Source organism: Mesoplodon densirostris, chromosome 7, assembly GCF_025265405.1.
Source record: "Mesoplodon densirostris isolate mMesDen1 chromosome 7, mMesDen1 primary haplotype, whole genome shotgun sequence".
NCBI classification, from domain to species: Eukaryota; Metazoa; Chordata; class Mammalia; order Artiodactyla; family Ziphiidae; genus Mesoplodon; species Mesoplodon densirostris.
Window position 1 is genome coordinate 95,886,191 of NC_082667.1, and position 13,412 is coordinate 95,899,602.

The 13,412-nt window shown below is 38.4% G+C and overlaps 1 protein-coding gene across 1 annotated transcript; it reads right to left on the reverse strand.

The window, feature by feature from the left end:
* Positions 1-1,366: 1,366 nt before the first annotated feature.
* MMP27 (matrix metallopeptidase 27) lies at positions 1,367-13,045 on the reverse strand. The gene is made up of 10 exons (XM_060103835.1): positions 12,947-13,045; positions 11,881-12,119; positions 10,633-10,781; positions 10,413-10,541; positions 6,114-6,275; positions 5,818-5,938; positions 4,430-4,560; positions 3,213-3,372; positions 2,549-2,652; positions 1,367-1,608 (listed from the first exon to the last, which is right to left on the reverse strand). The coding sequence occupies exons 1-10, from the start codon at positions 13,043-13,045 to the stop codon at positions 1,367-1,369; spliced, it is 1,536 nt and encodes a 511-aa protein (XP_059959818.1).
* Between the last annotated feature and the right edge of the window lie 367 nt (positions 13,046-13,412).

Sequence of the window (13,412 nt, forward strand, 5' to 3'; positions counted from 1 at the left end):
CATGGCTCATGGGCCCAGCCGCTCTGTGGCATGTGGCATCTTCCCAGACCGGGGCATGAACCCGTGTCCCTTGCATCGGCAGGTGGACTCTCAACCACTGCGCCACCAGGGAAGCCCCCACTTCTTACTCTTCCTCCATCTTAAAGCTCCTCCTATATCCCTTTATTTTAGGAATCTGGTAATACTTAACCCAAGGAAATAAATGTGTGATTTGGAGGACTAGCTGTAGGAATTCCTGAGATATTCTGTGCTTATTTTCTATCAGTTGACACCTACTGAATCCATCACCTAATCAGAATCAAGTTCAACTGACAACGTCCCATCTTTTGGGTCAGAAAATTAATGTAGAGCTTTGCTAAGCATTTAGCTTTGAGGGTGTAAAGGTAAAACTTAAAGAACAGATACATGGTTGGGTTTCTAAACATACAACAGATACATATAAAGAGGACAGGAAATTTCTACCAATAGGTTTAAGCCCAGGTGGCCAATATACACAGGAAACACAAGAAATCTCTACATTTCTTGTATATGAGATCAGTGTGCACACAACTTGCTTTTAAACTTTCTAAGGAATGGTTCAGTGTATTGGTCTATACTTGGGGTGGGGTTGGGAGGGTTGGAAGGAAAACTACTTTCCTACTCCTGCTAGTTTCTTAATTGTTGGGGGATCATCTTTAGTATAACACTTCCTGCATCTCTCTAGGCTCTCACTCCTCTCTTTGGTAGGTAGAATAACTTATTTGAATGGTGAATTTGGGAGCAGAAACTAGGCACATGTAGCTCCATCCTTGTTTCTTTCTCTCTGGGCTCCACATAGTCTGTAGGCAGCTCACTTTTTCTTGGGGAGGCATGGTGCTTTCCAGTTCTTCCCATGACTTGTAAGTATAGCTCACTCTAGAATTTGATATTAGGAAGCTTGCTTGTCCACAGATACATTCTCCAATATTAGCTTTTTGTAATAAAGGTGGTATTTTACTCTCCCAAATGTATGTTATTTCTCAGTGGGTTCAGAACATGGGTAGGGATGAGGGATGCAGTTTATCAAGCTTCTCCAACTCTGAAGGTCCAGACAAAATAGAATGCTAAAGATTAGTTTAATAAATGTCTTCAGTATTTTGTTATTATAACAAACGTCTTACTTCTTCAAGTCTACAAAGCATAAAATATGTTTAAAGTCCAGTGAGAGTTTTGTTTATACATAACTTCCTGTAAAAAGAATCAGGAAGCTCAAAAAGCTGTTTGACTCTTAACTAGATAGATATTTAGAAGTAGGACTGGCAACTTGATGTTAAAGAATAGTTCTATTCTCCTTTGAAGCAGAGTTCAGATTAAAAGACCCCTTGAGGTTTATTTTAAGTCTATGACTTTATTGATAACTGTAGTTTTTCAGCACATGAACAATACTGAAAATAAGCAAGTTTAAATTCTTATGATAAAACATCTCCACTCCCCCTGAATGTACATTTTCCTCGCTGATAGTAAAATCAGATGATGAATTTAACGGTTCTCTGCATTGAAACCAAGTATTGGCTTTCATTATTCGGGTAACGTTCTTTGCCTTAGGGTCATATTCAAATTGCTTTGATCTACGGAAGAAGTAGAAGAATCCTAAAGAGAGAGAATCATGATTAGTTACCTTGCACCACTATACAATGAGTCCACACTTTTTAATTTTATGAATATAGAATAAAATAACAACATTATATGGAGAGAAAAGAAATGTGTAACAATATAGATACATTTTACTCTGCTCAGTCACATGAGAAATATTATTTTTATTTCCCTGACAAAATAGCCAAGGTATGAAACATGAGTTTCAAGGGCTTACTACCTTTCTAGTCAGACTGTGGTTTATGCCAGAGGTTCTCAAACTAGGTTTCAAAAAAGTGTCTCAGAGATGGGGAGAAAGAGGCACCTGTGAGTATGGCCTTGGTCCCTACATCCTCATTTTCCTAGTGTTGCTCTGGTTAATCTGTTTTAGTTTTTGAGGTTCCATGTTACATTTCACTAAAATAACAGATGATGTTACTCAAAAACATGTTTAGACCCCTGCTTACTTCATGGTCTGGTTTGTTGTCTTTGAAGATATAGTAGCTGAACTGATGCATTAAATTGCTTGAGGTTCTTTTAAAACTATAGATTCCTGGATCTTACCCACAATCCTACTGCCTCAGAAACTCTAAGGAACTTGTAGTTTCATAACCTCAAGCTGTGTATATTAAACTATGTACATTAAGATTGAGAATCACTGTTCACTTCACGTGCTTAGTCATTTTTCACACTTAAACCTCTTCGGGGGTATCTTTATAAGGTATCTTGGATCAGTGATAGTTAATTTTTTGCAGTTTTGAAATAGTATGACAGAATATAATTCAGAACTTACTAGTCAGTTTTTGATAAGGCCCTCAGATTAAAGTTTATTATTATTTACATGTACTCTAGAGTAATAAAATGATGTTAAAATGGAAACATTTAAGATTTCTTGCTGTCTTATTTCACAGTCAGCAAAGTCTTCCAAGTATCCTTATAGTCAGGCACTGATGCTTACCTTTATGTTGGAAAGCAGCATCCACTTGGAGACCAATTCCTGGAAAGTATTTTACCACCCTGTGTGGATACCCTTTGTCCATAGTTTGGGTAACTTCGTCATACCTGGAGACATGGATTTGAAAGGTTTTCAGGGGATCTTAGTTTTGGAGGGGGAGGGCTTAATTTTTTACTGCCTCCTTGGAGTCAAGCAAGGATGTAGAAAAAAAAGTAGTCCTACTGGAAGAAAACAAGTTGGATCAATAATAAAATAAAAATGGCAAAGATTATTTTTGGTTAAATCACTTATAATGTCTTGAAAGCAAGGAATTATGAGGGGGAAAAGCCACATAATTTGCCAGATTGATGCTATTCTGTGGAACTGTGAAATCAAAATAAGAGCTCATCCTGGAGTTTCAAAGATTTTGACTAGATATGTTTGTCATTGGCGGTTTGGTTGGCATCACCAGATTTATGATTTTATCTTTATTTTTTTAACTTGGAGAAAGATCTTTGAACTGATTGAAACATTCTTTTGTTTGGCGAATGCCATCCACCTAGGATTGCCTTCAAGATAACACTTTAGGAAGACTGTAGGTTAATTTTATTTTTGCCCATGTTAAAGTGAAGTTATCTGGATATTTTTCTCCAGAGTAAAACAAAGGGTCAGTTGTCTGTAGACTTGCCTCCAGCACCAAATGCCCACAAAGAAGTAGGTTTTTCTTGTGTTTTGATCACAGACAGCTGCATCAATTTTCTTCACACGTCTTGGAAAGCCAAGTATATGGATGGATTTGGGATAATCTGGCAAGACAGCATATCCTCTGATCATCCAGAAGTTTTCATCTAGGAAGAGAGAAAGTGATTATCTTCTGATTTATTTCCTAAAGGGAGAAATAGCTGTCTTAAGAAGTTTGAAAATAATTAGATGCTTAGTTCCTTTCAGGTTCAATGCTTAGAGATTTAGTAATCTTATGTCTCCATTTATTCTTACTGCTTTCTTTAGATGCTTATATCATTAACATTACACAAATAATATATACCTATAGTTAGTAGTGTGCATACCCATGTCAATTGAATTCATTGTATTAATTCTTTCCAACTCTGACAAAACAGTCAAGTATATTTGGACATGTTCTCCTAAATTTCAGAACCCAAGTGTTCTCAAAGGCAAGTAATCTGGTGAAACCCATATAAAAAGTAGGGTTGCTAATTTGAATATTAGATACCAATTGAATCTGAATTTCAAATAAACAATGACTAATTTTTGGTATAAGTATATCCAAAATATTGCAAAGGATATACTTATACTAAAAAATTATTTTGTTTTTTTGTCCGAAATTCAAAGCATCTTGTATTTTTATTTGCCACCTCTAGCAACTCTAGTAAAAGGGGAACATAGAAGAGAAATGGGTTACTTTTATTTTTCAGAAAAAAAGACTTTTTCATTTTTGTTATACAGTTTTCTTTTCTCCTGTGCTGTTGGGATGGTGTTTATCTTCACAACCACAGAGAATCCTTGGATAGTTATTCTTTTTTTTTTTTTTTTTTTTTTTTGGCGTTATGTGGACCTCTTACTGTTGTGGCCTCTCCCATTGTGGGGCATAGGCTCTGGACGCACAGGCTCAGTGGCCATGGCTCACGGGCCCAGCTGCTCCGTGGCATGTGGGATCTTCCCGGACCGGGGCACGAACTCATGTCCCCAACTTCGGCAGGCAGACTCTCAACCACTGCTCCACCAGGGAAGCCCTGGTTAGTTATTCTTTATGATAGGAACCTAAGGTCAGGGAAGAAGCCCTGTCTATTTTGCTCATTCATGAAGATCATATTCCTTGTACTAAAATACTCACTGAACAGTTCAGGCATCCAGCGGGAGAAGAGGAATAATGATGGGTAAAGTTACCTTTAAAAACCAGAATCTTGTCTTTGGGGTTCTCATATGCAGCTTGAATATCAGCTGGCAGAGATGGCCAGAATGAAGAGATTAATTCAAATTCAACATCAGTGATATCATAGTAGATCCTCCATAGATGCCTGTGTTAGACAGAAAACCGTACTTTATACACAGTATATATATATCTATTTCAATGAAAATGTTGCAAACTGACACTTGTCCCTTATCTAACTGGTTGATATTTTCCTCAAACAATTTATAGCATTAATACAAATTTCCTCAGCAAATTTAGGTGGTTATGAGTTCAATTCTACCCTTTGGAATACCAAGGCCAGGACATGACTTTGTGCCCAATCTTTTGGGAACTTAGAATAGCAAAATACCCATGGAAATCTCATAAGTAGTTCTCAGTGTGCTCAATCATCTCATTTTTGCCAAAGCAACGATTCCCAACATTCTAAGCCAATACCAAGCAATCTAAGAAGAATTTTTTGGTGCTGATGTTTGCTAGAATAAAGAAATGTTATTATTCTCATGGCTAAATATTTCCTCAGATTTTTCTTCTGGCTGTAAAGTTCTGAGCCTATGAGGAGGACTTGAAAAGTCCTTATAGTCCATTTTCCTTCCCATGCTGGCTACCCATCCCTGACAAGTGGTCTCTCAGCCTTGGCTATTAAGAGCATGGTAGTGACAGCATGTCATTACAGTGCTATATAGTTGTGGGTGGCAGGAGTCTGATTTCAGATATTCTTTTCTTTTGCCCTATATCCTTGTCAGATGGTGTATGTCTTGATACTTTGTTCTGAAAATATGGTCATGGTATACATAACTGACACACCATGTTGCAAGTTAAGTGCAGTAAATTATACATAGTGAGAGAAGAGATTTCCTACCACAGCTAACACTGTTGATTCAGCTTCAAGAAAAGGTCTGTCGATGCGTATTTAACAATTGGCTCTCCAGGTAGGAAAAAAACCTAATTTTTATCATTTGATGATTTCCAGGGTGTAAATAATCCAACCATGGCCAGTTGCAAGCTACCAAAGTGATTTGAACTAGTTTACAAAATTCTTGAAAATTTAACAGTTGGATCCTGAAATGGTATAAGCCAGCTCCAACACACCACCAGGAGTGATGTGTTATTTTAGCTAAGAAGTCACTGAAAGTAGACTCTGTTTCAATGGCAATTTAAAAATTTGCTTTAAAACATTTAAAAATTAATTTACCAAACAAGTAAGAGACATGTGCACAGAATAAAACATTCAAACAATATGGGCAGTTATAAAACGAAAAGTAAAGGCACATATTCTCACTACCCCCACAGCTCTCTTATCCCCAAATCTATTGAAAAGAAAAGGCTTCATAGGAAGTTGAGGTGTTTAAGGGAATGGATTTACCTGCCTTTAAAGAACATTACTTCTCTGCGGAAAGTGGTGATAGCATCAAAAGTCAAATCGGGGTCACAGGCATAGGGTACAGTGGGTCCCTTTGGCTTAGCAGGTGTCTTAGGTGGACTTCCTTTGATGAGAAAAGAAATACCTTAGTGAATTAAGAAGGCATGTAGAAATACCTACAGAAGGATCTTACCCAAGAGAATATTTTCTTCATGATAATATTTCAAGAAGTAATTTTCTCAACGTCCTTCCTGGAAGGCTTTCAATTCAGTTCACATATATTCAGATTTGTTGCTCACCATAGATGGATTGTATTCCATTGATATCGTCCTGAGAAAGTGGGTATTTGCTAGGATCCAGGGAGACATAATTTGGGAACATCAAAGCTGTTTGATCATTGGTGTGAGAGAGCCCCAGTGAATGACCAAATTCATGAGCAGCCACAAGAAACAAGCTGAATCCTTAACAAAAACAGAGGAAACATGAGTACATTAGTCATTCAGAAGGAGAATGATTGCATCTGAGATTAGGAGGTAACTGAGGGGGATGAAGAAAAGGCTTGCCAAACAGCAGATAATTCTTATAACATATTCACCATCATTTATCTGGGAAATATTTCAAGATTGATTGGTATTAGTCACATCATGGAGAAATATAACCCAGAGTTAACAGATGGCAGGAAACAGGTGTCTCAGAAATGGATAGTAGTAAAAAAAAAAAGAGAGAGAGAGAGAGAGAGGGAGAAGCCGCCAGTCTTTGGTTGTTTTTAGGCTGCTGAATGTGATCATGTTTCTCCTACCTATATTATTCAGAGGTTCTCCGTTGGCTGTAGGATCAAGTCCAAACACCTAAACATGGCCTTCCATGAACTAGTCCCTGCTTTTTTTCCCAACCTCATATTTTATTTTCACATTCCATGAGCTAGCCATATTGAATCATTTGCATTTCTCATCTATGCCATGTTCTTTCTAATCTCTGTGTCTCCATATCTCCATCCCTTCTGCCCAGCGTATTACTTTCTCACCCCCTTTCTCCCCGCTATCCTATGTATTCCTCAGGAATCCCCCTAGAGCCATCTCCCTCATGAGGCTTCTCTTATTCCCCAGCTCCTATCCAGGCTGACTTAATTGCATCTCTCTCGTTTTCTGTAGACTCAGTGCTTAATTCTGTCTTTGCAGATAAGTACTGCATTGTCTATTTCTTTCACCAAGCTGTGTACCCTTCAGGTACCTGGACCATGTCTTAATCATCTTTTATTCCTGGTGACTGAGAAACTGCTTAGTGATGGTTGCTGGATATCCAGGTTTTTATGTGGTTGATAGAATGGTTAGTTGTGCCTCCTATACAAGACCATAGTACTCTGTATTTTACCACACCAGAAGTCATACCATGCATGATTGGAGTTGCCTTTTTATTTCTCTGTCTCTCCCACAGTCTGTAAGTTTCTAAGTATATAAAAGACTGTCCTTGGACTTTCAACTGAGCCTATGGACACGAAGGAAAAGCCTGAGCCTTTTGTGATGGAGATTTGTCCAGTGATGTTTGCACAAAACAAACATGTAATGGCAAAAAATTATTTCATGGACTTTCATGCTTTTCTGCTCTGGCTTTTGCTGCTACCCTTTGTCTGGCTGGCAATATCACTGCATGTGCTTTTGGACAGGGATGGGACAAGTGACTCTTTAAAAAAATAATTCAAACTCAGATCATCTGAATGAAGTCCAAACATTTATTGTGGCTTTCAAGACCTTCTATTTAGGACTCTAATCTGAATCTTATTCACCATTTTAGCCTTCTGTTCCACCACAATTCTAATACTTGGGTTGGTTGGGTTATTCTGTCTAGAACTGTTTACTCCATTTTGCCTTCAGAGTTCCTGCAGAGCCTTCAGGTCTCAGGCTTGGCATCACTTCCTCCCTGACCTCTGTATATGGATTGGAGTTTATCTTATGTGCTCCTATTACATTGCCATAGTTCCCTTTATCCCACTGTTGATCATACTAATTTTAATTGCCATTTGATAGAGTGTATCCTCTAGACTGTAAACCCCTGGAGGGCAGGGTCTGTGTCTTATACACTATTGTATATTCCATTTCTATCACAGATCGTGGGTCAGAGTAGATGTTGAGTAAAGGATTGTTGCGTGATTTCATTTATCAAATATTTGTAGAGTATCTCTTATGTGCTGACAATATTATAGGTTGTATGATACTGTAGAAAAAAAAAAGTCAACATTGCTGCCTTCTTGGAGATGTGACTAAATAGATAAATTGGTACATAATACATCAGTACCTTTGTGAATAGTTTTTCCTTCTCCTAGAAATCACTCTATCTAATCATCATCATTATCATTAATACTAATAATCACCAACATCATCATCAGTGTCAAACACTTTCTGAATGTTTGCTAAAGGCAGGTGCTTTGCATGGTGTTTTCACCTTCATTACAGATAACGTGTGTCATCTTCCTGCAAGTAAGGTCTGCCAAGCCACAGACCACTGCTTTTCTCCATCCCAACACTGCATCTGTAGCGGTCTCTGAGGTCTGTTTCAGTTGTTTAGTGCACATGTGTGAGTAGAACATTTACATTCACATAAGGCTTGACACTGACCTCACTTTGGGAGATTCTCAGGAAAGCCTCTCTATGTGCTCAAATTCCTCCAACATCATCAAGCAGTGACTGTCCTCCCCTTAGGAAACAGTGGGATTAGCAGATGACAGTTGTCTATTGCTTTTAAGGAAGTTACACTAAGACTTTTGTGCCCTTTCCATAGAGAGAGCTTACATATACATAAAGAAGGTAATCATATATTATACATTATTGCCAAATTTTCTATTTAAAAAATCTGATTGGAGGTCACATATGCTTGAGATTTTATTTTTTTATTAAAGAACAGGAAGGCATTTTCCCTTCTACATCAGTGAGGTAAGAGTTATATGATTGGGCATCCCCCAGGGACAAAAGTTTCAAAGCTGAGGGAATGTAGTAAAGTAGTTAGAAGATAACCCATTTTAGAATTGTTGCCTGGCAATCCGCCAGAACTTGGTGGAGGGCTATATTTATCCTCTGCTTTGCTCAAGCAAGTTTTGCCAACTTGGGGCTCAGATCACATTGGACTTTTTCATAATCGACCCCACACATCCCCTTTGGCAAGGGGCCTTTTGCAGTATGCATAATAGTAATTTTACTACTAAATATTGGAATTAATAGGGATAAAATGACAATTAAACTTTCATATCTACCTCTAGATATGAAAGTAAATACTGGCTGACAAAGTGGAGTCATTCTGACTTTGGTGAGCACTAAGATATTTCCTATAACTGCCTGATTGGACATATCCACACTGCCTTTAGGCCAAATCCAGAGAAATATTGGGACATGTTTCAGCAGGAGATACAGACATGGTCCATTCAACTACTCTGTTGTTTGGGTCATGGTGTCACCCTACATCTTTCATTTTCTTGTCTTTAATGTAACTCACGTGGCAGTGGCAGCAACCAATCCCAGACTTCCCTGGTACCTGAAGTTCAGCCAGCACTGAGTTCTTTACCCTCTTTGTTTCCTAGCACTTGGAAGAACAATTACATCACATGATCAGACTTAGCAAGGAGTGGCCATGCATCATTTTGAGTCACTGGCTTTCAGTTTTGCAGAAACTGTAAAACTGACCCACAGACTGTCTGGAGTTACGTGGTCAGGACTGAATTGTGTCCTCGCATACCATCCACCAGAGAGACACAGCCTCCACTTTTCTGGGACCTGGGAAACCAGATGCCAGACCCAAGATGACTGTAGTCAATGATAGAAAAAAAGAGTGGGAGAACCCGAGAGTCTATTCCACCTGCTCCTTCATTTGAGGCACATATTTTTACTATAGTAAAGTTTTGTATTTTGTTTGAAAAGTAATAAAATATCTCTTATTTTAGTGCCAGGGAGGCCCATTAAGAGAAATAAAATCAACTCACTTAGTCTGAAGAAATAAGTCAAATATAAAGACAAGGGTCTAATACTTTGGCAGATAGGCAAGAGTTAGAAGAGGTTCATGCATATAAACAGACTTCCTATGGGCCATGAACCCACACAGCATTCTTCAATCACTAACTTAGAATCACCACCTCCCCAGAGTCTTCTTTCAATCCTCAAGCCAGAGATGACTTCTGCCATGGGTATAACAGACAGCACAGTCTGCCTTGTATGGTAGTGAGTGGGTCTAGACCTTATACATCACACAAGATCATGAACCTCTGAAGAGCTGGAACTTTTCGAGTACAACTTTGTGGTCTGTACAACACCTTGCGCAGTTCCAGGCACATAGTGGCCCTTCAGGCATTGTGGGTATATGAATGAACATCTGAGTAAGGGAAGAATGTTCTGATCATAACAGGATTAGCAACTTTATGAAGATGTTGTGTGGATAAGGCTCTGAACTGGACAAGCACAATTGTTTGAATAGACATTGAACACTTTCATCAATGTCATCTGGAATATGAAAAATCGTAGGGAAATTGGGAAGTAAAAAGCAACTAGTTGCAAAACTATTCCTTTAGGAATTTGTATGAATAACAAAATTTTGTTCATAAAGAAAATCAGGCTCACCTGCTCCATCCTTAGTCCAGTTTTCATCCTCATCAAAGTGAGTGTCTCCACCCAGACCCAGACCAGGAGGAAAGGCATGGCCAAGGACTCCCAAGGGGCCATCAAAATAACGAGGACACGAACCATGGACTGAGATACAATTCATGGGGGGAAAAAGATCAGCCTCTTCAAAGCTCCTGGGATGAAATAGCCATATTGTTTTACCTGTTGAAAACCTTACCTCGGGTCCTAAAGGCAATCATGATGTCTGCAATCCCTTTGGAAATCTTGGTGAATATTAGGGGAGTAACTTTGCTCCACACTTCTAAACCTTTTTGGATAGCCTCATCCACATCAGCTCGTGCCATATCTGGAGTGTAGTTTATGATTCTTAGAAATTAACAAAAATATATCAATTGGTGGTTATACATGCATGTAAACACATACTGTGGAAAGAAAATAATTTCTATGTCATCAATTATATGCGGCAGTAACTTTTGGTATGGTGCTATTGCTACATTTGTACACTACTTTACTATTTAAATAAGGTACTTTTACGTATGCTATATAATTCAATCTTTCATTTGCCCTATTCATCAGGTAGTATTATCACACTTTAACAAATGAGGCTCAAAGAGGTTAAATGACCTCCCTAAGATCACATCTTAAGTGGGAGATCATTAATCTCATGTATGTGTTTGCTGTGTATATGACTGTATTATAAATATCTTCTAAAAAGAATTGAGATTTATTTCCTCAAACGGCTTGTAGAAATCAGTCTTATGCATGTGTCATATATTAAGAGTCTCACTTGAGAGCCACAAAGAGTTTGTTACTCAGGAAAAGATCTTCCTTTAGTTTATATTCCCTATCTTGATAAATGTATTTTTATCTCAATCCCTAAGGCTCAGTAAGATGAAGGAAGAACTATCAGAAAGACTCTTTAGGGCCAGCCAGGAAGGCTCTAGAGCAGTGGTCAAAGTCACTGACTCTATCTCAGGTCACAAGTGCACTTCATCTTCTTTCTGCCAATAAGCCAGCTCCCTTTCCTTGAGATGTCTGTGGTCCACCTTAGATTTGACAATCTGACTCACACACATCTCTGACATGAACTGGTTGTGCTCCAGGGTCTTCCCATTTTCCCTTGAGCACACTTCATTTGTACCTTTAAGCATCTGCAATCAGAAGGCAGATCCTGGTCCTGAGCTTTGATAGAGGTGGCAGAGGCTAGAGATTAGAGCATATCTGCCAGAGCCAGTCTGCTGAGAGGAGCTGTGTAAAACGGCCTATGGCAAATAAGCTTTTGTTTCTCTGTGTTTAAGGTAGTAATAGCAGTGATGCCTATGTCACAAATTTCTTGGGAGGACGGAATAAATAAAACCTATCAAGTGCCGAGCACACAGGAAGTGCTCAGTAAAAGAAACTATTATTATTTTTGTTCCTTGGAGATTATTTTCATGTTCCTTTAGATTAGGGGCAGAAGCATTACCTGTATGTGAGATTGTATTTCTTCCACCCAGGGAGAGTGTAGCCATACTGACCCACATCAGGCACCCCACACCTGGGTGTCTTCATGATCTCAAGAGTATTTGAGTCCAGTTTTCCAGTCACTGTCAATCTGAAAAATGCTTGCATTTCACGAATTTTGCTGTCTATGAGACCTCTGTTCTTGGTTTGAACAAGATGACTCCCTTCTATTTTGAGAGAGTAGAACTGGTTGAGATATGCCTGACCAAAAAGACAAAAAAAAAAAAAGGCACAGACTACAGGAGAGCAGATCTCCATCACAGGAGAAAACAAAATTTTCTGAAATCCTTTTTGGCAGTAGGAGGGAAAAAGGAAATAAGTAACAAGGGAAAGGAAGGAGTGAGAGAAGAAAGAAGAGAGGAAGAAAACAAAGAGGAAAGCAAAGAATCACCCTGTGCTTTCAGTTTTCAAGAACTCATTGAGCTATGTGTGACCAGAACTGGCTAAACCCACACAGCCCATGAGACTCCAAACTTCCACAGAAGAGAAGCAAGCTTCTTCTCTGTGTTAAATTATCTTGTGTCTTACATATTGTTGCTGTTACTTTCATTATGGTGTTTCCTTGAAACAAATGCTAGAGGAGATGTGATTATCCATTTTGCAAATATAAATAATTTCACCAAGTATGGCAAATTGGACTGATTTTTAGAGGGAATTTCCAAAACAATGTGTTTTTCATACATATAGGGATAAGTGGCTCCAAAATATAGTTGGATTCTCCTGGTTGGTCTTCAAATGCTTTTATGGAGACCTCCTTTCTTGCAGGGCTGACCCTTTCTATTCTCACTATCTCTTCACTTGTAACTATTGCTTAAAGTTGTAGCAAACCCTGCCTGTCCTCCACCCCACCCCTACTCTCCACCCCTCAAATTTCCTTGATGTCCTTAGAGCCAAGGAAAGGAAAAGCAGCTCCTCACAAGAAAGTTCAGGACTCTTTGGTAGGAACTAGCTGTCTTTTTAAGTCCCAATACAATCAATAAAGTAAAAGTTTTATTGATAGTCATTAATAACACTTATTGAGACAGTACCTGAGCCAGTTGCATGTTTTCTTCATTTTCCATTGTTCGGTCTGTGGGAAACGCAGAAGAAAATGTTACAAAGACCAAAAATAGAAGACGGCTCTTCATTCCTCTCTCTCTTCAGTTGAAGCCTTGTCCTGTTTGCATAGAATTTAGAAAATAATAGTGAGACGTGGCATGAGTTGGCTTGTATCATCCTTTAATTAAAAACAGCAAAGGACATTTGCCATGGGGTGTGTCGTGATATGCTTTTTTTTTCTTAGGTTGACTTGATTTTGCAATCATGATCTACAATTGTTTGGTAAACACAGTCATTGTTCATTATTGAATTCAAAATAATATAAAGTCAGCCTCCAAGTTACTTTGTCCTTGCAAAGTTGAAGGTTTTCCTCTTGAGAGTTTATGAAATAATTTTCCTTTGAATGAAAGCCCAAAATATTTATATAAAAAGATAATTTTCTTTGTAAAAAATTTT